Below are 25,292 nucleotides of genomic sequence, written 5' to 3'. Positions count from 1 at the left end.
GGTTGGCTTTATGTGAATGATCCTAGGGCTCATGAGCAACAAAGTTTATTATACGGTCAACAGACCTTTCAGCAATAGACCTTTCAGTTACAACAAAATATAGCAATTGTACAAGTGTGCTTAACAGTCTTCTTTCAACATCCAGGCTACTTCCAAATCCCCAGCGTCCTGACTTACTCCTAGTTCAACCCCAATAAGCATAGTTGTGCCGCGACCCTCAATCCTGGGAAATTTCCATCCGGTATCCTGTGGAACCTGCTGCTCGCACCAAATGTTAGGTCCAAATAGCACCTGTGGCCTTTCTGTCTTCTACTCTAGTGCTGGTCAGACCCTTTTGCAGAGTTGTGGACTTGTGGGTTCGAATCCAGCCATGAATGGACAGAGAGCCCCAAGCAAGGATTCTTTAGAATAAAATTAAAGTGTTATTGAAACTACTTATGCATCCTACGCTCATTCACACAGAGACACTTACCACAGGTTGGCTCCACCTTGTTTTTGTGCAAGTCAACTGCCTGAGCAAGAAAGCTCTAATAAAGATAGAAGGTGCACAGCCTGCTCAAGCAGGAGAGCTCCATTGATTGTGGGAAGTAGAACTCTGCCTGCCCTGCCTCTTACCCCCTCCTTTGTAAGGCTCATGATTTCATGGTCTCTCCAGACTTCCTCTGCTATTTCTTCACCTCTTGTAGTCCTTCCCCCTCAGCCTCCAAAAAGCGGGTGTGCCCAGCTCTTGCTCAGCAGCTCGTTGACATCTTTGTTGCCCTTTTGCCAGATGCATCTGCTTTGTCCATCTCTGCTGTTCACTTCCCTTGTGTCTCGGCACTAGTTGGGGAGGGGTGAAGGAAGCAACTGGCTGCATGGAGATGATCAAGCACATATCGTGTGTATAAGGATGGCTCAGAACAGTCTGTTTCGGGGTGGGGGTGAAATCCTTGATCTTCGACTGAGATGCTACTTCTTTTTTTTTGCACTCACATTTCTCAAAACATGACTTTAAAATTTCAGCCTAAAGTTGCTGAATACTCAGAAACTGTTAAGTGCAGTCGAAAATACAAGTTCTTGATCCTGCAGACTTAGAAGCAGACATATAAGTGTTTAATAAAGCATTTAATGGTGCATAATCCATTCAAAACAAGTATTAGATATGGAATCTATATTCCATATCTGACATACATTCTCTCTCAACAAGAAAAAGGGTAACTAGTTGTTCTGCTGAATGGCCTGGTACCCACAGCCAAGAATGGAGCAATTACATCATCTCTAACTTGAATTATTATAACACAGATTATCATAACACCTTTGTTATAATCACAAAACAACAGCATATGGGATACAGTCTCTGTCATCTCAGTACCACAAGGACAAAATGGATCATTTGAAGGGATCTGCTTGTAAAGATGCTCAAGGATCGCTGATTGTAAAATGTTACAACATACTAATGTAAAAGTTCTCCTATATTTTGCTATGCTTACATTTTTTATGTAGTTTGAACATTTCTTGAGTACTGGGAAGTTGAGATCCTAGGTTAAAGGCGAAAAAGGTCTATGTGGCACAGTATGCAAATTCTGGTAATCTATATTGCAAACCCTTTGTTTGACTTGCCTGGGTCTTCTCCAGATTGTAACACAGTAAAGCAGGGGTAGAAAATTGAACACTTTTTAATTTCTTGGATTATAACTTCCATTTACTCAGAAACACATCTCTCAATACTGAAGAGGCAAAACTAAAGGATGGATCTCTGTGGCAAATAGTCAGCCAAGTATTTATGGGCGCAATCCTTGCCGTAGCTGTTAATGAACATAATCCCACCTCAAGGCTCATAACTGCCCCTGTTACATGTTTAGGGTGTCCTAGAATAGCTCTGAGGAATCTTGTATTCTCTCTATGTCTGGATTGCATCAATCAAGCCAGATAGGTACCCCATAAGATAGTTGAGGCACCACTTTTGCCCTCTTACATGAATGCAGCAGGAACAAAATATGTGCCTTTGACATAATAGAATCTAGTAATTGCCCAAGCAGATTGTTCAGCATTTTCTAGTGCAAGTTGGAGATGTGCAGTCCAGTTACCAGAAGAATGAAATGCTGTGCTCAAATACTTATCGAATGTACAGATTCCGGCAGATGCCCATCCATGGACCAGCTAAACTTAACTCTGCTGTTTGAAAAGACGATAACTTTAGCTTTGTTGTAATGAATTTCTAAGTACTCGTTTTTGCAATACTTTGCAAATTCCTTATATACATGTGAGGAACCCAGTCTGGTTTGACCCCGGCTTTACTGGGGAGGGCGGAATATAAGATTAACAAATAAAATAAATCATACATCAGCATACAATGGAGTATTAATTTTAGTGCCAGCTGATATGGAGGATGAGAATCAACTTTTTTTTTAGAATAGAGATCAGATTCTTTAAAGAGATTTAACAGACAAAGAACAAGTATGCAGCCTTGCCATACACCTCAGATGGTGGGGATTGAGTTAGTGAGGTGCCCCTTGTAGAACACAGTGAACAACTGAGGTGTTATGAGTCAAGACACCTTTTAAGGCAGGAGTGTCAAACATATGACCTGGGGGCCAGATCCAGCCCTTTGAGAGCTCTTATCCTGTCTGCAAGACAGCTGAGGCAGCACCGCCCCCCCCATCTTAATCTGGGCTGACGAGGCATGGCTCAGCCTGACCAAGTGACATTTACATCATATCCAGCCCTTGTAACAAATGAGTTCGACACTCCTGTTTTAAGGTGTAACAGTCTTCTTTCTTAATGTAAATTTTGCATGCTTCATCCAGAGAAATTCCCTTGAAATTCAGTAAAAAGCTGATTTAAGATCAATAAAAGCTACAAACAGTTCCCATCCTACTGAATGCCTGTGTTTCTGTACTAGATGTGCTCACACCAGGTAGCACTATAGGGTAGAGCAGCCTGGACTAACCCTTGGACTCGTGTATTCTGCCCTCCTTCCCCTCGTAACGTCTTCCATCCCTTCCTGGTTTGTAGCAAACCATAGTTTGCCCTTACTTCCAAACTAGCAAACTATGATTTGTGCTTTCCCAACAAACCAAGACTGTGAGTCATGGCTTGGTCATAGTTTGCAATTCTGTTTCGCAGAAGTTTCATTTGATTTATTGGGTTTTTGGCCTCCCTTTCCTGGCCAGGCCAGGCCAGGCCAGGAGCAGCTCACAACCTTTTAAAAAACAATCTAAAACCACTCCATAATTTCATAAAATGTACAACACAAGTTTGCAGCGCTTGTGGGGAGCAGGTGCATGCAGGACCCAAGCTTGTACTGGGCACGTTCACATAGTGCCAAACTGTTCTTTGGTGATCTGTCTGAACTGGGGCGTAATGTGTGGAACAGCCCTTTGAACGGAAAGACCTTTGTGGGTTTGTGAATTTGAGGGTGGCTTGGGCTGAGGGTAATGACGCACAAAGTGTGTTTTCTTCTGCTGCAGTTGTGTTGTTAGTTATCTCTGTGAAACTGGTAGTTCTGTTATATCACACTCTCATGATACCCCCAAACAGTTCGTGGATTTTCTTCAAAGTTGCCCAGTCTCCCCAGTTGGCTCAGAGCAACGAAAAAATTCATCATCCAAGTGGGAAAGTCCCCCCCTTCTAAGCTTCTAAGAACCCTTCCAAGCTCCCACTGGGTTATACTGACACTATGCTGCCCTGACTTTCTTAGCTTTTCCCCATGCCACCTCAGTGCAGCAGCAACACCATGACAGAGGGATAGCTCATACTCAGTTTTCTAGTCACTGGTAGTTTAATGCATGCATGTGTGCTTGTACTTACTGACTTCCATAGCAATTGTAAGTGGAATTGAACCCTTCTAAGGTTGTCACTCTTCTTAGGGCAGGTTTCAAGTCTGGCAGCACCTAGAGACCAACAGGACTTTCGGGGTATAAGCTTCTACCCCACAAATCTTGGTCTCTAAGGTGCTACTGGACTGAAATCTAGCTGTTCTGCTGCAGACCAATATGGCTACCCTCTGTATCTTCTTAGGATCATAGTCTTTGGAAGCCAGATTCAGGGGCTTTACATCTAGGTTAAAGCAGTGGTTACCACACTATGGGTAAGGAACCATAAGTGAGTGGGTGTGGCTTTCTTACAGGTGGATCTCAAGGGCAGGAGGGAGGAGGAGGAAAGGGATGAACTAGAAGAGGGTGCTCAGGAAGGCTGACTGGCAAATGTGTGTTCATGTTTGCATAATATGCAAAATGGCCATGAAATAGCCAATTGCTCAGTAAACAAGAACCCTGAAAAATAAAACCGAAACTAGTTCACAGTTAGTTGATCTGCAATGTATGGAAATAGGCAGGAGTCTTCAGTCTTTTCAAACCCAGAACTCCCCTACCCCCTTCTCAGAGGAAAGCCCAAGAAAGCCCCAGGTGTTTGTTTCCCAAGAACTTGGGTTGTCCTCATGAATTGTTATTGAGAAGAAATGCCTAAGCTGTCTTCCCTACATTCAGCATGGCACCGGTTGGACATGTATCATCATATATCTCTCTTTTATGCTGCCTTTGTACAATGGCAACTCATGATTTCTTTAGTGAGGTACATAGTATATAGTGCCCCTTCTCTGCCTGTACTAGGTTCCTTGAGAACAGAATTGGTGGAGGCAAATGTTATTCATGGCATTTGTGAACCATTGTGCCTTATGCACCCATGTCTTCATCTCACTGCCAGTAATGTCCTTTAGGATCCGTTACTAGAAATCTCCCCTCCCCCTTCTCCACTCATTTGGGTGATGTCTGCTTTCCTCTTAGAATAAAATAGATAATGTTCAAGGAAACATTTTGCAGGGAAAGTCAAGAAAGGGCCCAGAGGCCGTAACTACATGCTCCTAGAAGTTGGGACTAGGTGTGGCAGCAACCTAAAGAAGGCGGATGAGTGCTAGAAGACCCCTCTCAAGTAAATGTTTCCCTCTTTTGGCATCTGGGGGATTGAAGCTCCCTCACTTCTTCTAGAGGCCAGTAAAAGCGCAGTTGGGGCTCTGTAAATATGGAGCTTTATTAAGAGAAAAGCAGCATGGTGTAGTGGGTATGGTACCAGACTGGGATCTGAAACTTGGGTTTGAATCCCCATTCTGCCCTGAGGTTTGCTGAGTTACTTTGAGCTTGCCACACTTTCTCAGCCTAACTTACCTCATAGAGTTGCTGCGAGGAAAATTGGAGGAGGGAGATTTATACATGCTGTTCAGAACTTGGATGAAGTGCAAGATAAAAATGTTAATGTTAACAACAATATAGAACGTAGCTCTAGGAGCTGCTCCCAGTGCTGTCTGCTTCAATGGCTGCATATGGTACTGATGGTAGAAAAGCATGACCGCCTTTCTTGGCTGCTCCAACAGCACTGTACCAAACAGAATTTTTGGCTGGGTCCAGCCAGTCTCCGAATGAACGGTGTCTGGCAAGGGGAGAAGATGGATTTCTGCAAGCACTGTATGGTTATGTCTGGCCTTCGTTCTTTGTATAGACATTTAGGAAATACAGGCCTGTATGTTAACGCAATTTCCCCATGCTTCAGAAGAACGAAGAATTATCATATCTCTCAATACACTACAACCAGCAAAGTCCTGCCTAGCGGTGTGTAGTGCAATGGGAGAATGAGGGGCTCCAAGACAGAGAGGGGCTCCAAGTGTTGCTTTGTGTGTACATTTTGAACTTCTTAAATGTGGCATTGCTGGAGTGGAGCTTAATTGCTTTCTTGCCTTCCTTGTGAGAATAGGAAGAAAAGGACAGGCTCAAAAAAAGAAGAAGAAAGAAGAAGCACATCACTTTTTTAGTTGGTCTTCGGGTTGCCACTTTCCCCACAGAGGGAAGTAAACTACCGGCTCCTGCACCCATTAATACTTTTTAATGTATGCCCATTTAAAATTGTTTATGGATGCACTGAGCCTAATGGAAAACAAGCATAAACAAAAAATACATTACAGTCATATGAATGTAAAGCCTGGTCAGTCTTCTTTAAAGCATAATAAGGTTGGGTGACCCTCTCTGGGCCAGCAGTCCTGTACAGGGTAGAAGAAGACGTTACTGAGGGCAAGAGAAGAGATTACCAATCTCCTTTAATACTCCCAAGTGATTCTGTTGTTTTATCTGTCCTTAGTACGGCATCCACACTGGTGATACTCACCCCCCTATCTGCTTTGCAATTTGTGATTTAGCTCTGAGGATTTCAGTCAGCTCTGTGTTTTGCTCTTCTGGGGGAGGTAACTCCCCCTTATTCAATTCTATTCTCACTTTTCTAGGGTTTGTGCCTGTATCTTGGGGTTTCTCCTTTTACAGTTAGCATGTGAGATGAGAGGGAGTCAGATTCCTTTATTTTTCCATTTTCCTTTTCCTCCTTTTCCTGTTCCTTCTCCACCTCCTCCTCTTCCCTTTCCTTATTTCCCCCCCTCCATTATTCCCCCCCACCAGCCTGTGTGGTTGTTACCACTCACCGTGAACTAACACGCCCCCTGGTGTTTGCATGCAGTCATTGCATCCAGCAGATCCTGGAGGCTGTTCTCCATTGCCACCAAATGGGGGTCGTCCACAGAGACCTCAAGGTGAGTTTTCTTCCCCAACTGCTCTGTCCGTCTGTCCGTCTTTGTATCTTTGCATGTGTTTTTTTTTCCTGAAAAAGAAGTTAATCAGTTCTGAGTTGTTCAGATAAAATTTCCTGAAAATCCTAATGCAGGGTACTCTGGGAAATACGCCAGTGTAAAACCAACTATGTTTGAAGTGGGACATGCCACAGACAGCCCAGTCAGAAATCAGCTTATTGATACCAGCATATGTACTGTAGTTTTTGCTGTGACTCTTCCTTTGGCATGGCTGACCAATGGGGAACCACGTCCCAATGCACCTGGTCAAACTTGCCATCCCAAAAAGAAGAAACTGTCCATCTTCAAGCCCCCTCTGGAGGTGATTGTGGGGCCTGAGACCCGCACAAACTTTATATAGCTTATTGCACAGTTGTGATCACAGAACTGTTGCTTACCCCGGTCTTGCAGAGATGATCTTTTACTGGGCTTTCGTAGAGGTGGTTATTTGTGGGGAGGGGAGGGGAGAGGGAGGAGTTTGCCTGGGCTTTGTTGCCACTCAGTGGTAAAATCACAAACTGCACCTTAATTTAAAGCCACTAGTGAGGTAGAGGGCTTAGAGAGGCGGAACGGAGTGATCACACTTAAGAGGTCATCCAGAGGGTTCTAGTCTCAGGGAGTAGGAAAGCTATTTCATGTATTCCTGATCCCAGTACTGTGCACCAGTGGTCAATCAACATGGCCAAGAAGAGCCAGAGCAGATATAGTGTTGTGTTGTGTAGTCCGCATAGCTGGCGTCTTTTGCTTGTCATGGGATCGGCCAAAGAAGGGGGAGGAGCTTGCACTTACGGGGATGTTTCCTGTGTTTCCAACCACATGCTATTGCGAAAACAAACAAACTCCCCCCCAGACCCTCAGGACCTTCTGGATGAACCCTAAAGTAAATGATATTCCTCTTCAGAGAAGACTTCGGTTGCTTTAAAGCAGGCTTTGAATTCAGCTGGCACCTAGCAGTTCCCTCCCTCCTGGTAGCAAGGAAGGATTTTCTGCCTCTGCAAGCGATATCAGCCATTTCCTTGTGCTATTACTCCCATGCCATCCATTTGTGCCACTCATTTTGGCACCTGAATGCTTCGGGGCTGCTCCACAGCATCAGACAAGAGCCCAGTCTCTATAACAAAGCCATTTTGCTTTTGCATGCTGCATGGTGAAGTGTAGCCCGCCCACCCCTCTGGCTAATCTGAGCTGATTTCTGGGCAGCTGTCAGGTGACAGTCCAGGGGGGGACATGTGGTATGAGGGCCCGAGGCAGCAGAATTGCTATGCTTTCAATAAACAACTCATTCAGTTCCCCACAACTGCTCCCTGCCTTTTCCACTTTCCTTTAGCCATTCCTCTTCCCACCCTCAACCATTTCCAACATTTTCCTCATCCATTGGTGGGCGTGTGGGGCAAAGGCTCCCCATGAGCAGTGTCGCCTGTAGATGGAAGTGGATGTAATTTCTCTGCAGATGTTTGCATGCATTATGTCTGGTTTAAATGTGCGCAAACTGCTCGTTTTCTGTCACTTACTGTATTGGATTCTTGTTATCTGTTTGTTCGTTCCCTGTTTGGCCTCTTTACAACACTTGTTTAGTAGGCCCGGAGTCATTGAATAGTGTAAAGAGAGTCTGTTTGACAAGTGTTATGAACACTCATCCATAAGTTAAGGTACAGCAATGCCCACGTTTCTCAGAGTAGCAATGGGATAAAGGATGACCTTATGATGACAATTCTGTGTTTGTGTGTGAAAGATGTCCTTAAAAGCTGCTTTCTGGGGGAAAATGTGGTGTTTCTGTTGGCATTTACAAAGATTCTGGGCTTCCCCTCTCACTCCACCTCTAATGTAATTGCTGAGATATCTTCCCTTTGGGCTGAAATTTGAACCAAAGGTAAATATTAAATTTGAACCAAAGGTAAACATCGTAAAGCTAGAAAACTGCAACAACAAAGCTCTAAAGCTTTAACAATCTGCTTTACAAAGACGATGTCTGGTTATTTTGTGCATCACACTAATAGGTAGGTTTATTTTGGGCTAGACATATAACACCCAAGTCCCAACGCTTTTAATTTGGATCACTTCATAGCTAATGGCCTTGCTTTCACAATTGCCAAAGGAAGTTTTGCATAAAGATCAGAAATCTGACAGAGGCAATATCTGGAACAATTTGTATGTAAAAATGTCCCCAGAGCCTTGGACAATGTTACTAAAGCAGTAAGGTCCATTTTGCTATGTGTTCCACAGTGTGATATTCTTGAAATGGCTTACTCAAGCCTCCTGCATATGGCAATATGCTGGTAGTAATAATGTTTGGAGAACGTTGCTCTCAATAATAGAATTTTCTTCTAGGAGATGTTGAAATGAAGTGTTGGGTGTTAAAGATGAGTTCTTCTGCTTAGTCTAGTCCTTGGACAATGTTCTGTTTGCATACCCAGATTTGTGCAATTTGAAAATGAGCTTGCCCATATTTTTATATAATGCAGTAGTGGTGCTCAGCTACCTATGATAGATGGCATGAAATATTCTGTTTAAATAAATAAATAAATAAATAAATGAAAACATGATTTAATTTTGTACTAGCCCTTTGGTACAAAATGTATGTTCTGTCTGGTCAGCAGAACTACTGATGGATGCTGATCTCATTTTTGCAATCAAATGAAACCTTTGATTGAGATTTGGTACTTCTTTTTGTTGCCAAATTAAAATAGATCATTAGATAAGCTGTAAATGTGGATATTTATGTGGCATTATGTCATCCACAGACACCCGGTGGGGGGAAACAACCTCAGTAATTCTAAGTGCATTTTCTTTGTACAGCCTTTATACTGTTCATACCTGAAGATAAGGCAGCCTTTTTCCATTAGTCTTTGCAGAAAAGATGCTCAAAACTCATTTTTACATAGTAATTAATGCTTTTGAAACTCAAATCATAGAGTATTTTCATAGCACTTACTTATTTAAAAAGCAGTCTTCAGAAACTGTGTAGAGGTAATCAGGTCCATGCCATCTTGTACATAGGAATAAATGGGCCCTATGCTAGTACAAGTAATCATTGAATTGCCTTTTAGGTGTGAAATCCCTCAGTGTCAAACAAGCAGAATTAGATGACACAGCTTGCACACAATGAACATGTTGATTCATTTCCCAGCCTCTTGGAAAGATGGATTAATAAGTAAGTGGGTCAATTAAGACAAAGAGTACTTCTGCATATCACAGATTTGGCCACCAAAAGTGGTTCTGTTCTGTGAGCTTGGTTATCCAATTGTAGTTGGCCTTTAATCTTGTATTATAAGTGGGTGTCGGTAGAGGCAGTGGGCATAGTTCCTAACGCTGACCTCATCTGAAGTATTAAATGGCCTCACAGAGCTGTGCTGAGTGTACTTTTAGTCAGTCCTCGAGGTCTAATAGGAGAGAAGATGACCTTCCAGGGGTCTTGGGCTTAGGCCGCTTAGGGTTTGTAGGTCATGATCTGCACCTTACATTTTGGAACGCCAAAGACAGTGTCTGAGGTAGTTTTTGCACATGGAATTGTTCTATGTGAGGGCTGGATACTAGCATGTAGAGTCATGTTTTGAGTGTGTTACATATTACAAATCATGAATAATAAAATATTTGTGTGACAAAGGACAGTCTCTTCCACATCTAAATGAGCCGTCTAGGATTAGCATTCTTTCGTACCAGTATCCTCAGTGTCTGGAATCTTAAACATGAAGTTGGTGGAATTGCTTTACTGTATGTTGGACGGAATAATGGTTAGTCTCTCACATTTTATTTAAAATGGGGCCAGTTGTGGTATAGATCACGATGATTAACTCTTGATGCTTGGTTTATGGTAGGCAATGTGTCTTTTCATGCACATCCGATTTTGGCATTGAAGTTGAACGGTTCCAGGTGGTAATACGGTTCAGTGAAATCATTGTAACTTCAGTATGTCCCACTGAAGAGTAGTGTAGCTGAAATAATCAAGCATAATGAGCATAACAGAGAGCTACAGCATCTCCCTTACATTCTTTGGGGGGGGGGATCTTCCTGCCAGAAGCATTTTTCCTTTCTCTCTCTTTCCCTCCAGTACTAAAATTGAAGGTCCTGCCATGTCACTGTGATAACTGAGGCTTTAGGGGCAGAGTATCCTGACGAGGTTGAAGTTGGAAGCGATCAGCAAGTGTCAAAATGGTGTAAAATCACCAGACTGGGATGCTGTTCTCCTTGAAACACCATTGTCCTTTCACCTCTAAGGTTCTGGTTCTAGGAGAGACCTTCAGTTTGGGGGTTGACTTGTTCAGAATGGAAAAGGACAGACTGCAGGGCCCTCCTTCGAGTTTATCTTCCCAGGGTGACTGGAAAAAGATGTGTGAAATGAACTGACAGCTGTGCGGTGTGCTCTGAAGCATGTTGCCTGAGAAGTCAGTCTCACTGTGTTCTATGGGACTTAACTCCCTGTGAATGATTATTATGCTTCCTATTTGAAAATTACCTTTGTGTGTTGATGAATTTGGTAGAGTGTATGAGATTGTAGGCTGCTTTTATCCTTTCCGGGTTCCTCACCGTGGTGTTCTTCCTGAAGGCGTTAAGAAGAAATTTGCATGGCGTGCAGAGCAGTACTTTTGCACAAAGACGCATGTTCATACACGGCAGCCACAGCTCGTCTTTAATCCATTGCTAGAACTGGCACACGCTCTCTTCTTACATTGTAACATTGCCAAAGTTTTCCGAGGGGATATTTTTAACTGGAGACTTCTTTGTCTCTGCTGAGTCTTAGCAGATATCTCTGGAAGTCTGGACAACGTACTTGAGGACGAGAGGGAAAGTGTGACACAAAGCCTATCCGATTAATCTCACCTGGTGGAGCCAAAGGTCGAAAAGAAGGGTGGAATGGAGGGGAGCCCTTTGTTGTGCATGCTTGATGAATAGAATGTTGTCTACTGTGTTGTTGTCTATTTACAAGCTGGAAAATGGAAATCCAGGGGAGCACAATTATGTTCTGCCTCAATCATGTTGCAGTCAGACATGGTGCTTGTTTAGCTTCATAAATGGTAGAATTTGAAGGCCATAAGATCACCAGCCCAACCCTCTGCTACAAAACAGGACGGTCCACTCTATGGCCCCCACCAGCAAAGCTGCAGAATCCCACCAACAATGAACTGCAAGCAGATACACAACAGAAAGGTGCCTGTAGAGGAAATGACTGCAGACCACTCAAGTGGACCAAAGTTGCAGGGGAAATTGTTATGTATTTCTATCTTAATTGGGATGCAGGTGTCTTGCCAAAAACCAGGCTTTTAGCTGTGGCAATGCCTGATGAGCAAATGTCATCTTTAGCTTTCCTGGTATCCCCATTTTCTTTTACAAATGAACATACTGGCACCTTGGTGGTACTTCGGGAGGTGCCACGTGATGTTTGCCAATCCTAGACAGAGGAGGGTAAAAGCTACCACCCTAGTATGAAACAACACCATGTCCTCATAGAGGTCAAAACACAGTGTATGTTCATCCTCTTTCCAGTCTAGACTGCTACTTTGGTGTGCAGGAATCTGTGACTACAGTACCAGACTTACCCCAAAAATCAAGCTTCTTAACTCATACTAATTGTAAAAATCAAAAAGTGTGATTTACATTTTCTGTCTATTGGCCCTGAGAACAGTCCTCGTGAGGGAAAGAAGAAACTAAACTGTTTCTGCGTTCCTCTTTGCAATAGCCTTGGAGTTCCTAACTCTGTTGAGTACTTTTCCATAATCCCTGGGAAGTGCAATTTACCAGGGCAATAAGCATTGTATGCAGGTCTAGGATAGAGTTTGATGGGTACCTGTAAGTAGAGACAGTGATTCTGGGTCACTAGGAGACACAGCAGATCAGTTTTTTTATTTGAACTTAAATAAACCACCCTCAGGACCAGCAGACCAGCCAGTTAAAATTTTTGGTCCTTAGCCATCTCTTCACACAAGAGCAGACTGCCCTAAAATATTCTTCCCCTTATCCTGGCAATGGGACAGGGCTATCTCCAGAAAATAGCTCGTCTCTTTTTTCTCTCTCTCTCTCTGTCATACTTTTTGGTGTTTGATTGCAGATCTCTAACCAGCTTCTGCAAACTGTTTGTTGTTGTTTTATTCTGTTTCTTTTTCCTCCTCTTTACTTTAAACCAAACAAAAAAACTATACATGATTCAATTAAAATGGCATCCTATGTTAAATTGGGCCACCATGACAGCCGGAGAACCTGCTTTTAGCCAGCAAATGCAAAGGAGCGGCAGTGAAATTGGCAGATTTTGGCTTGGCGATCGAAGTGCAAGGAGACCAGCAGGCCTGGTTCGGTGAGTGCTGGTTGGAATCCCTCCCTTTCCTCATTTCCCGGCATGCTTTTCTGACGTAATAATTGCATGAACCACATGCTCTGGCAACTCTTTGTTTTCTCTCAGGCTTTGCAGGCACTCCTGGCTACCTCTCTCCAGAAGTCCTACGTAAAGAAGCCTATGGCAAACCTGTGGATATCTGGGCATGTGGTAAGATCAAACTGTCCAACTTCTTTTTGTGGCTCTTCCACAGAGTAAGAAAGTTAAACATGGCAAAGGTTTTCTGAGACCTGGGTCACACATGAAGGAAGATGAAATAGTAGAATGGACCGTGCTACTTCTGACTGCAAGTGGAGGATCATGCAGAAAAACATTTTGAAATTTTCTCCTGTTGTGAGAACCTCCTGAAGATAGAAAACCAGCACAGCAAGCAAAGGAATGGGTTAGAACCTGAGGCATAAAAGCTTTCTCGATGCCATTTTGGATTTCTGTTGACATGGAGCTGGAATCCACCACTTGCAGTCCATTCTCCCACCTCAGCATCCTGCCACCTCATTCTCCTGCATGTGTAAACAGGGCTTTATTCAATCCACTGCCCAACTGATAGTAACAGGATGAGACTATTTGCTTCTCTCTTGGAACTATGGAATGGATGAATCACTTTATGTTCACCCACAGTTTTGGGTTGACAAGCTGCAACTCGGTTGAGGCTTTCTGAAATTGAAGGGTGAGGCTCCAGGTAAAGGAAGAATACATTCAGGAGAAAAGAAAGGAAGACGACAACTGGAAACAGACACTTTAGGAGAAATCTGTCTCCAGGGGTTGCTCAGAAAGATTAAGAAAACACCCTTGTCTGGTTTCTCCCAATTCTATGAAGTGTCCTGTTACCCAGGGTCCATTATAACAGTGTAGGCAAGGATTTACATCGGGGTACATCTAAATAATTCTCGCATATCTTCCTCACATGTCCTATAGAGCCACTGATGAGAAGGGCAGAGAAGCAGTTGGAGGCCCCCATCCCAAATACATAGTCATGAATATAAGAAGAGCCACCAGGACTATAAATCTTTGGTCAAGTGAAAGAAAAAAATATATATATATATATTACCAGCTTTCTTTTTTGACAAGCCTGAGTGGTAAAATGAGAGCGATGAGGCCTTAGGTGCTTGCTTCTAAATTGCCACCACTCCATTCTTTGCCATAGGTGTTATCCTTTACATCTTACTGGTTGGGTATCCTCCGTTCTGGGATGAAGATCAGCACAAGCTGTACCAACAGATCAAGGCTGGAGCCTATGATGTGAGTAATTGCTTTTTTCTCTCAGGTCTTTGCCACATTTTTCACACCACCATAACATTAAAAAAAAAACTGGTCTTGATTATAGGCAGTTGTTTACACAGGAGCCAGTGTGGTGCAATGGTAACAGTGTCAGACAAGGAATGGGGAGACCTGGGTTCAGATCCCTATCCTGTCACGAAGTTCACTGGGTGGCCATGGGCCAGTCACATTCTTTCATCAGCCTAGCCTACCTGACAGGGTAAGGATAAAACAAAAGAAAGGTGTACTGCATATACATTTACATTACATTTTATTGTTACGGCCATTGGCCAGCACAAAACAACAGAGCAGTACTGCATATGCTTCCCTGAGCTCTTTGGAGGAAGGATGTGATTAAAAATGCGGTGAATCATTTGAGAAGAAGCCAAGGGGGAGTGCTGAAAGTAGTTTCAAATAAACGTTTAGCTCAGTTCTTGAAGCAAACAAAGAACTGGGCACCATGTGAATGTTTTTAGGGAGGCAATGCCATAGACTGGGCACCATGACAGAGGGGGCCTTGTCTCGAATAACTATCTATTTCTCTGAGGTGGGGGCGCCAAGAGCAGGGCCTCAGATGATGACCTCTGTTGACATACAGGGTCATATAGTGGCCCTTCACATACTATTCAGGGCTATGAGTGTGTGTCTCTAATAGAAGTCATGCTAGCTTGTGTTCAGTTGCTTGCTTTTTTGTCTGAGTCGAGGTCATTGGGCTGATACCCTTTATGAAAGGACTCATAGAGTTGGAAGGGACCATCAGGGTCATCTAGTCCAACCCTCTGCACAGTGCCGGAAATTCACAACTCCCTCCCCCCACACCCCCAGTGACCCCTACTCCATTCCCAGAAGATGGCCAAGATGCCCTCCCTCTCATCATGTCCTTCCCATGCAGAAAGTACATTTCTATCCCTGCTGCAGACAGGATTGGTGGTAAAAACAAATATGGATAAGGAAATAGCTGTCAGTTGTCCAGGCTCAAAAAAGAAATTATCTGTCAAAATATGCTCCTCCCTAATCTGTTCATTTAAAATCTGCTCACTGCCCATTAAATCTCATAATCTAATACTCTCACAGTAGAGGCTACTGCTTCCATTTCATTTTTCAGAGACAGTGGAGGGGCCAACCCCATATCTACAAAACACATTCAGCATGTCTGAAACTGCAGCAAAAAACATACACTTGTGTCAATTTTGACAGCAGTCAAAACAGGATTTGAGACTGAAAACTGCCTTAGAGCTGACCTGTCTTGTTCATCATGTCAAGCCTGGTTTGTATGTGCAATAAAATTAGGTTGGTGGAATGCTGAGATGGTAGAACGGATTGCAACTCTTGAGACTACAGGGGTGACAGAGGGGAGGTCACTTTTCATTGCACCTTTATATTAAAACTTCTCTACAAATAGAAAACCAAACCAGCAATGGAAAGGGATACTGCATAGGGGCAGTATTTACATTCAAAAGTGACAGTAGTCTGAAATAGCGCTACAATTAGGGTTGCCAACAGATTGAAAAATTCCTGGAGATTTGGGAGTAGAGCCTGGGAAGGGTAGAATTTGGGGAAGGGGAGGAACTCAGCAGGGATGCGATGCCATAAAGTCTACCCTTCATAGCTGCCATTTTCTCTAGGGGAACTCTGTAGTCTAGAGATCAGCTGTAATTGTGGAGATCTGCAGGCCCCACCTGGTGGTTGGCAACCCTGGCTACAGCCCTTCTGTTTCAGTCTGCTCCTTGTGCAGATCCAGCCTTAGAGCTCACATTTTAAGAAACTTAGCAACCTAAAACTGTGTTGGATGCATCCTCGGTCATGTTTCAAACTAGAACCGTTGTCTACATTTCAGAACGAATAAAAAGATGTTATTCTTTATTCTTGGAAAAGCCAGAATAAATGGAGTCATTTTATGTTAAAGATCAGCAACTGCTAATAACTGACTTGTGCAGTGCTCATTTGATCAGAAACATGGATGGGAACGTGGCCTGAAGTGTTAGTCTGTAGCCCCTTAATCTGTACAAGCACTGTGGCCTATGTGTCAACATCTGTCTCAATAATTTGGTATTTACTTCGTGGCCCCTCTCCTTTCTCTGATCATGCCTTTCTTGCCGATGGGGAGCCTGGACATCTCCCTGCTGAGTCAAGCATAAGTCCCACATATCCAAGGAGGGTAGAGCAGATGCTCCAAATTATTTATTACGGGAACAAGTGCTATTTATTTATTATCGTTTATTTATTTAATTGGATTTATATCCCGCCCTTTCCTGACTATAGTCAGGCTCAGGGCGGCTAACAACCAAAATAATACAATCAGTTAAAGTAACATGCAATATAATATATAAACTATAATTAAAAACCTTATTCATTTTTAAATTCCAGTTGGCGCCCTTAACATTAAATAACAGTGATGGGGATAACCAGTTGTGGGGAGGGGAGGAGAAAGGGAAGGGAAGGCAGAAACAAAAAGAAATTCCTAAAAACAACTGAGGAAATGGAAGTAAGGGTAGGGGTAGGGAGGCCAGCTAAAATGTAACCCTCGTTGCCTCAACCACAGGCCTGGTGGAAAGTCTCAGTCTTGCAGGCCCCGCAGAATTGAGCCAGGTCCCGCAGGGCCCGGGTCTCACTTGGTACGAGAGTTCTGCCAGGCCAGGGCCAGAGATAAAAAGCTCTGGCTCTGGTTGGGGACAGCCGGATGCTTCTTGGGCCAGGGACCACCTGTAGGTTATTACCGTATCGGGAGAGGTGGTCCCACAGCTTACTGTAGCTGGACAAATGTGTGCTAATATTTGACTGAGACCTGAATACAGCACAGCTGCAGGATGACCCTTCCCTGTGTAGTGATGCTATGCCAAACAGCGGAGGGTGCTGTTAGATAACTTTTTAGATCGGATTCCTCACCATGACTCAGAAACAAGTCTCATTACTATGACCTTCTGTTCAGAGTCATATATATCCTCTACTCAACCTGTTTCCATGGGAGAGTCAAGATGTATAGGAACATATACGGCTGCTCTGTGATTGTATTTTCAAGGCCTCTTAAGAGCAGAACTACGTATTTCAAACCTTGTGTTCATCATAGTAATGGCTGGTGAGAGTGGGAAGATAGGGTAGGACTGAATCTATAGGGGAGAAAAGAAAAATAACATTTCTAGAGTATCCTGTGAATGAGCCTTGACTGTCTTATTTTTAAAGCTCTTTCTGGGTTACAGATGCTTTTGAGGAAGAACACGTAGTTCTAAATAATGCAGTGATCCTCAAACTTCACCATGTCTGCTGGTGTTCTTTCTGATGATATCAATGATCAGGCCCCCCCCCCACCTCCGCTGCTCTTAATTTTCCAAAGCTTGTTTCACCCTCCTGTTTTGACACATGATTGGGAAATCTCTGTATTAAATTAAAGCTTCACGTCCTTTCAAGTCCATTAGAACTGGGGCTGGCTGGGGGAGAGAGAAGAGCCATTTGGTGATCTACAGTAAGTTTGTATTAATCAACCCAGATTTCCCCTTCTCTGTGTCACATTCCAGTCTGCAAAATGATCACTCCCCAACAGACGTTGGGGTTTCAGTGGAACATGACAAACCAAATAAAAATCCAACAGTTTCCTTGAAAATGTCTAGATGGAGTGTGTGTGCACCCCTGTTAGCTCACTACCTCCAGAAGAGATCCTCTACTCATTTCCCTTGCCTCTTCACTGCCTCATAGTGGTTAGTTTTCATTCCTTAAAATAGTATAGCGTACTGTAACCTTCAATCCCGGCTCCTCTACAGACATGGGGTTAGGGCAACAGCATAGGAACACTGCCTGAAATTCTACCTGGAATAGCTCCTTCTTCACAAACTCATATATGACAACTCGGAGCAGAGTGTGAGCATTTGCACTTCTCTTCACCACAAGCCTCGCTCCCCATATTTCTTCAGGGATCTTGAGGATTTCTTTCCCTTTGCCATAGATTTGCAGGATTTGGCAGCCTCTTCCCCCATTTCTTTTCCTTTGCCCACGCTTCCTCTTTTCATCCCTGTGTGTCTTTGTGCGTATTTATCTGGCTACACTGGCAATGACAGTGACTGCAATTCCAGGAATGGGTGATGGGCTTGTTTTAGGGGCTCGGGTGCTCCACCTCCTGCTGCTTCCATGGGATGTGATAGGAGCATGGCTCCAGATTCTCCTCTGTGTGTGCGTTAAGTGCCGTTAAGTCGCTTCCGACTCATGGCAACCCTATGAATGAAAGTCCTCTGCTAGCTGAGAAATCATCCATGCTGTTTCTCTAAAATCCTTACAGTGCATTCCTGAGAGGAATGCCTGCACCGGGCTTAGGAGGCAACGCGGCTGCTCTGCCTCCAAAGGAGGTTTTGGCCCCAAAAATCTGTGCAACCCTCACCAAAAATAAAAAGGGGCGTTCCTGGGCTGAAAGGGCTTTGGAGGCCGCCTAAAGGCTGCCAGCCCAGCGCCAGAATGCCCCGGGAACACCTCCCAGGATGCCAGCGCAGCCTTTGACGGTGTTTGGACCCCAGCAGAAAGTTCTATCAGCATCCTGGCGTGGTGCCTTCCTGACTTCCTAAGGGCTTTCGCCTTAGATCTCAGGAATGTGCTGTTAGTTTCCTGCTTTTGAGGAGAATGCTGAAAGTGTGCTTTGCATTTCACTGATGCAATGGCTCTCCAGGGGAAACTAAGAAGTTAAGAATTTCACTCACTGAAATCACGGTCTTGTTCATTTTAATGTTACTGACAGCAGTTGAGTTCTGGATGTCCTGTCCATGTAATATGATGGCTAATAAGAAAATGCATTTCAAAGGAAGCTAGTCAAATGCTTAAAAAGTTTGGGGCATTCATCCTATTGTCCAGTGTCTTTAAAACTCAGGCCACATATACTATTCTGGATTTGCATTTCAGATGTGCATCTGATCTCTGCAGTCTTTATTGTGCTGTTCACCTTCTCCACGGCCAATGTCGTGTAAAGTGTTGCCAGAGCTGGGAGTGCTGTCAGCCCAGATTGGCAGCTGGGAGTGAACAACAGGAGACAAAACATGCATTTGGAATGTAGACCCCGGCATTAATTATTTGCATACCCTTTGCTTGTGAGATATCTGTGACCAGCACCAGTGAGAAACTAAGATCTTGTGCAAATGATCATCCAGGGGAAAGTGGCACAGTTAATCAATTGCAACATTACCCTTTCCACGTGCATGTGCTCACATGGTTGCCTCGAACAGTGATTAGATAAATGCCATGTACTGTATTGGAAGTGGCCTCAGAAAATATGCCACCCAGCAAGAACTGCAGCAGTGCCTTCTTAATCCATTTGTTCATATAGGCCTCTTTTTCTTTGAGGAACAGCTACACTATGAAATCAAAAGTTGAATAATGTTGGTTGAACTTGCTAGAAGAGAAGAATAGGACTGTGAATGTGGGATTTCTGTTTTATACCTGAACCATACATTCATAGCGCATGGAGCTTAGATTAGGAGTGTATATTGCTTTACCTTTGACATGCTAATTAGAAAAATGATACAGGCTGGATGGGGGAATCTGGACAGACTCTCAAACTGTCCCTGTTTTATTAGCTGCTGTAGGTTTTTTCAGAAGATGCTGGCCTGTTGAATGGGAGCACCCTCCTCCTTGGACACTGATGTGTTCTCCAACATAACCTTCCTGTAACATCTTTTTGTCCACAGTTTCCTTCTCCTGAGTGGGACACGGTCACCCCTGAAGCAAAAAACCTCATAAACCAGATGTTAACTATCAACCCTGCAAAGAGAATCACAGCTCATGAAGCTTTAAAACATCCATGGGTCTGTGTAAGTATCCCCGTTTCTCTTGCCTTCATGCCTGACACCTGCCTACCACAGGAAGGAAACGGATTCAGAATCTACTTATTTTGTTCCTTTCTTTCAAGATTACAATTGCTGCTTTGCTTTTTGATGCTGTGTGTGGCAGTCCTGGAAAAGGTGTCAGAATTGCTATGATGTTGGGCTCCAGAGTTATGAATGAAGAGCTCCAAAATGTTGTTCCCTTATAGTATAGGTTGAGCCACAATAATTAAAAATAACATTACAGATATATATTTATTGTTAAGTAAAATAACTCTTTAAAAGAGTTAAAAGCAATCACATGAAACAGCTAAATTGGTTGCACAATAAAAACCACAATGAAGATAATGCGCATTTGGGCCCACAGGGCCTTCTTCAGTGGTCACAATACAGTGTATGCACATGTCTACAATCCATAAATAACATAATCTTTGTAACAGTCAATTCATGTGAAACAGTTCATTATTGGGACTCCACATATAGAGAAAAGTAAAATCAAGCCTGAACTCGTCTTGGGGAGGGGCTGTAGCTCAGTGGTAGAGCATCTGCCTGGCATACAGAAGGCCCCAGGTTCAATCCCCGGCATCTCCAGTTAAAGGGACTAGGCAAGTAGGTGATGTGAAAGGCCTCCGCCTGAGACCCTGGATAGCCGCCTGAGTAGACAATACTGACTTTGATGGGCTGAGGGTCTGATTCAGTATAAGGCAGCTTCATGTGTTCATGTATGTGGAGCTCCCATCAGTCACATAAATAAATGTGATGCAATCACACTGCTGTTGGCTGCACAACTTCCAGCATGTGTTCATGTGTCAACTAGTAAAAGACATCAGAATAAGGTCCCTTATAGTATCCAAATTCTTGAAAGTTGCAGTAGCCCTGCAGTCAGACAAGATGGCTTTTGCCTAGCACATTGAAAGTACATCATTACTTACGTACTGTGCTAGTGTACAGACTTATATTAATTCCATGACTGAGCAATACATAAAGATACAGCAGGGCTATAAGAGGTTTGTGGGAAATATTCACGGCACATCTAAGACACCCCCCTTTTTTCTTTTTTGCTGTTTTCTCCTCTCTCCTGTATTTATTTCTGTTACCAAGGAAGAAGTTCCAAACTTGGTTCACATTATGTTTTTATTTTTGTTCTTTAACAGCAACGTTCAACAGTGGCCTCCATGATGCACAGACAGGAGACTGTAGAGTGTCTGAAAAAATTCAATGCCAGAAGGAAGCTCAAGGTAAGAGTACAATGTTCTTAAAGACTGGGGGAAAGTGTGGGAGATGTTTAGGGGTTTCTAGTGCTGAATCTGTTTGCAATTCTGTTTGTCTGCATATGCTTCTCTCTCCCATGGTAAACAATTTATAGTGTGATCCTATGCAAAGTCACACCAGAGTGGAGTAATTCTGCATAGGATCATGCTAGTGGTTTATTCTCCTAATTAATTCTCTTGCTCATAATCCTGTTCCCCTCTCACCAACTCAGTCCTGGAAGCTTCTGAGCTACTTTCCCTTTCTTTCTCGCACTATGAGAGCACTGACCATCTTCTTCAAATTAAAGGTAGACATAGTCCAGTATGAATTCCAATCAACTCCTTCCCTGTTCCTTCCCTCTATGATATTTTCCTTCCTCCCCCTCTTCCATTCGGAATGGTCTTGCTTTCTTCTCTCTGTCAGTTCCAAAACTTAATTCAGTCACCTTCCATTTCTCCTCCTGTTTGTTTCCCTTCTCCTTTCAACACTTTTTACCCTCATATCTAGTTTTGTATCTCTATCTCTGTGATTCGTCCTTCATGTCACACCACCCTGCCAAAAATATTGAAGAAAGACGTTTTACCTTTCCATTCAAGCTCACCCCTCTTTTCTAGCTATCGGTCACACTTGGGGAGCTTGTTGCCTCTCCTTGTTCTGGTTTAGCTCTTCCAAAAATTCACCCTCTCCCTTTTGACATCTGCAAAAAGCCTCAACCATTGCGTGCCTCACCTTCTGCAGCCTGTCCTTTTTTTTCACTTTTCAGTCAATCTGGCATACCTTTGCTAAAATCATTTTATCTATTTGTCTTATGCTCACTATCTCAAAGGGTTGCTTGATAATAATAAAAAAATCCTAGATGGCACTGCTATGTAGGAAATAAAGGTATATGTGATAATTGTACATGCGACAGTTGAACAAACTGAGAAATCTTAACCAATTGCTACTTCCCAGAGTAAGTATATGCCATGGGATCTCTGTGCGCAATCATTGTACACTATGATCTGTAGATGGGCTGCATGGAATTTCATAGTGTGCAAGGTGCCTCTAAATCTGTGCATTGGTTGTCCAGTGCTTTTCTCATTAAATCCAAGCACCACACAACACTTTTCGCCAAAAGGTATAGGTGAGGCATAGATTATTTTTTCCCCTCTCTGCGTGAAATGAAAATGATTATCCTGGGATCAAGATTAAACACAGATGTTTTGCAATCAGCCTCCTGTTCCTTATGATTATGTGCTAATGATCATGTCTGCCTGTTGCAAGCTATTTAACCTATTTTCTGTGATGGAAAAAAGTAATATAGTATTAGAATGGGCAGCTCTAGGGCACAAACGTTTATCTTCAGCATCTCTGGGCCTCATATGACCTGAATTGATTTATTTGGCAAGGTGTCTCTAACCTTCAAAGGCAGAAATAATAGAAACAAGTGAGAGGAGATGGAATTGCTCTTTTAGCATTTTATTAAGGATTTTAAGGAAAGTCTTTTATGTTAATAAAGTTAACGGTTTTGGATACATCTATCTGTTCCTTGGCCAGCAGTTCTCACTAACATTACTTACAGTGCACTCGTAAGGATACTTTCCTGGGAGAAAGCCCCATTGAAAAAATCTCAGTAGGATTCCAAGTACACCTGTTTAGGATGGCACTGGTAGTTATTTACAGATAACTTTGCTGTTTGCCCCCCTGCCCCCCGTCTCATAAGCATTCTGAAGGCAACAAGCAAGAAGGTGCCTTGCGGCATCTTAGCCATTTTCACAAACTCTCAGCCTACCTCACAGTTTTGTTCTGAGTGTGAAATGGGTGAGGAGAGCCACCCTGAAATCCATGGTTTGAAACATGATTGGGTGGATGAATGGACACGCAGGCAGTTGGCAATATTTGTCAGTTAACCGTCTGCCAATTCTGTAATGCCAGCAGTTCAATGGTGTTCAGAACAAACAGAGCTAGGGAAGTCCTGGGGAAACATGTTCCCTCCTAATTGCTCAAAAGAGCATTTCCGTGTAAAATGTGGGCCTTTTGTGCTCTGCTGATCCCCATTAAAGTTCTGCTCAGGTCAGAATATGATGGCTGCCTTTTTTGTCATCATACAAGGAAGCAGCAGTCATTTTCTCAGTTATAGGGTGGGCGGTGTTCACAGAGGCTGCTGTCATACACACCAGCTTGAGAATTTTGGTTCAGAGTGATTATTAAGGCTGCAAAAGTTATCTGTTGCTCTGAGGCAGGATTATCCACAGCCACAAGGTTGGAACATCACATCTGTCATGAGCCAAGCAACAGCTACATTCAGATGTCACAATAAACTGAGGTTTATAAACCAGCATTTGATCAGAGCCACTTAGTTAATGATGCTGGGATGTGAGAATGCAGGCAGTCAGCATTGGCACCAAAGTAGGATTTCAGACTAAGATTTGTACTAGTGTGCTAGCCATAGTTTGTAGTAATAGTGACGTGGTTTGTTGTGCCATCTGAATTCACAAAGCTCAGTTTGTTGAGTAGCACTGCCTCTTGCAGGTACCTGGCCACGATGTTGATTAAGCAAGGGGTGTCCTCTCTTTTGGGAGGCAGAAACGAAGTAAGGAGCAGACAAACTGGAGTGTGTGCACAAAGCAGGATTTGTTACTTACATCTGGTACACAACTGGAGTATGGTATGCAAAATTTAAACAAACCATGGGTTATCATGAATCTTGAATGTGATTACAGAAAACGACTTTTGCTCATTCAGTGATGCTCATCCAAGGTTTCCATAGATTTACTCTCCTCTTTTTTAAAAGTCCTCCACTGTGCTTAAACTCTGTTAAAAAAATCCCCATGTGAAAATCTTTCTATCTAAAAACTCTTTCCCCCCTCTCTTTTAGGGTGCAATTCTTACCACTATGTTGGCAACAAGAAACTTTTCAGGTGAGAGCTTTGCTTTCTTTAATGATGAGAAAAGAAAGATATTCACACCGCTGTCATTTCCATTCCCCTTTTAATTAAAAGAAAACCCCTCTAACTGAGGTAGTCTTAAACTACTGCCCAAACCATTGTCCAAACTCCACTCATGTAGATTTTGTTAATTAATCTCAGTCTCGGGAGTGTGACATCCATTCTCTTTCTCTTCTTATCCTGGCTGCCTTTGGCATTGGCAGTATTAGGATGTGAAAGGTTGTGTACAATGCAAGCTAATATATTTTGCTGACCGGGTGTCAATTGATCTCCACGTGTAAAGCCAATCAGAAAGAAACCCAGGGTTCCCTAGAGTGTGTCCTCTTACACACTCTGAGTATCCTTTGACTGACTTCTGGAATGCTCTCCCCCTCCTTTCCCCTTTCTTTAATTTACCTGCAGAAGCCTTAACAATACACCCAGTTAAAGTCATTTGATTCAACATTGTCCATGCAGGATTCTAATATTGGAATGCAGGCTTGCCAGAATCTCCCCCACCCCAACATAAGACCTGGTATTTAAGAAGAGGACAGTATCACCCCTCGCCCCCACACACAGTTGTAATTATTTCTTGGGGGTTCCTGTATTATTATTATGAGGTGTATGTAGCAACTACAAAGAAATCCCTTTTGTTTGCAATCTGATCCCTTTTGTTTGCAATATATCCAAGTGTTACCCTTTGGACCTTGTCTCCCAACCCCAACTCTCTTTATTCCCACATCTCTTGAAGTCTGATACAGCGCACCTGCTCCCACTGTTATTTCTTTTAGCTATATAAATACCTTTTTATATGATTTGTATGCAGGTGATCCTAATTTCAGAAAACCTTGGTAATCTGTTGTTCGACTGGGCATCTCAAGGGCTCAGGCATTGGCTGATGGCCCATTAACTCTTCTGTTGGTTTTGCAGACATTCAGTGTGTCTTTTTCCCTTTATGACATTTCCTGTTTTGCTTCATGACCACCACCTGATCAATCAGAGAAGAATTTGCCCTCCTATAACAGCTAAGTGCTGGTCCCAAGGGAGATACTGCTGCTATTCCTGGCTAGAGAAGTTGAATGCAAGTGCCTTCATTTTACAAGAAAACAGAGGGTGTAAGATGGCTGAGTAGATTCCGCAAGCAAGAATCCACCCACTCACACTGTTTCTCCCTC

The 25,292-nt window shown here is 43.2% G+C and overlaps 1 protein-coding gene across 7 annotated transcripts in view; it reads left to right on the top strand.

Moving 5' to 3' along the window:
* Positions 1 to 25,292, top strand: part of CAMK2B (calcium/calmodulin dependent protein kinase II beta) — a 209,991-nt gene that overhangs the window by 138,265 nt on the left and 46,434 nt on the right. For 5 of the 7 annotated variants that reach the window (XM_056859956.1, XM_056859953.1, XM_056859955.1 and 2 more), the window contains exons 6-12: positions 6,475 to 6,547; positions 12,767 to 12,869; positions 12,975 to 13,058; positions 14,053 to 14,147; positions 19,826 to 19,948; positions 21,115 to 21,198; positions 24,069 to 24,111. In XM_056859956.1, coding sequence (XP_056715934.1) covers positions 6,475 to 6,547; positions 12,767 to 12,869; positions 12,975 to 13,058; positions 14,053 to 14,147; positions 19,826 to 19,948; positions 21,115 to 21,198; positions 24,069 to 24,111 — 605 coding nt within the window. The remainder of the gene's footprint in view (positions 1 to 6,474; positions 6,548 to 12,766; positions 12,870 to 12,974; positions 13,059 to 14,052; positions 14,148 to 19,825; positions 19,949 to 21,114; positions 21,199 to 24,068; positions 24,112 to 25,292) is intronic. The other 2 variants (XM_056859954.1, XM_056859952.1) reach the window with 1 other exon arrangement.

This window comes from Euleptes europaea, chromosome 14 (assembly GCF_029931775.1).
Source record: "Euleptes europaea isolate rEulEur1 chromosome 14, rEulEur1.hap1, whole genome shotgun sequence".
NCBI lineage: Eukaryota > Metazoa > Chordata > Lepidosauria > Squamata > Sphaerodactylidae > Euleptes > Euleptes europaea.
This window is presented reverse-complemented; position numbering and strand designations above follow the sequence as displayed.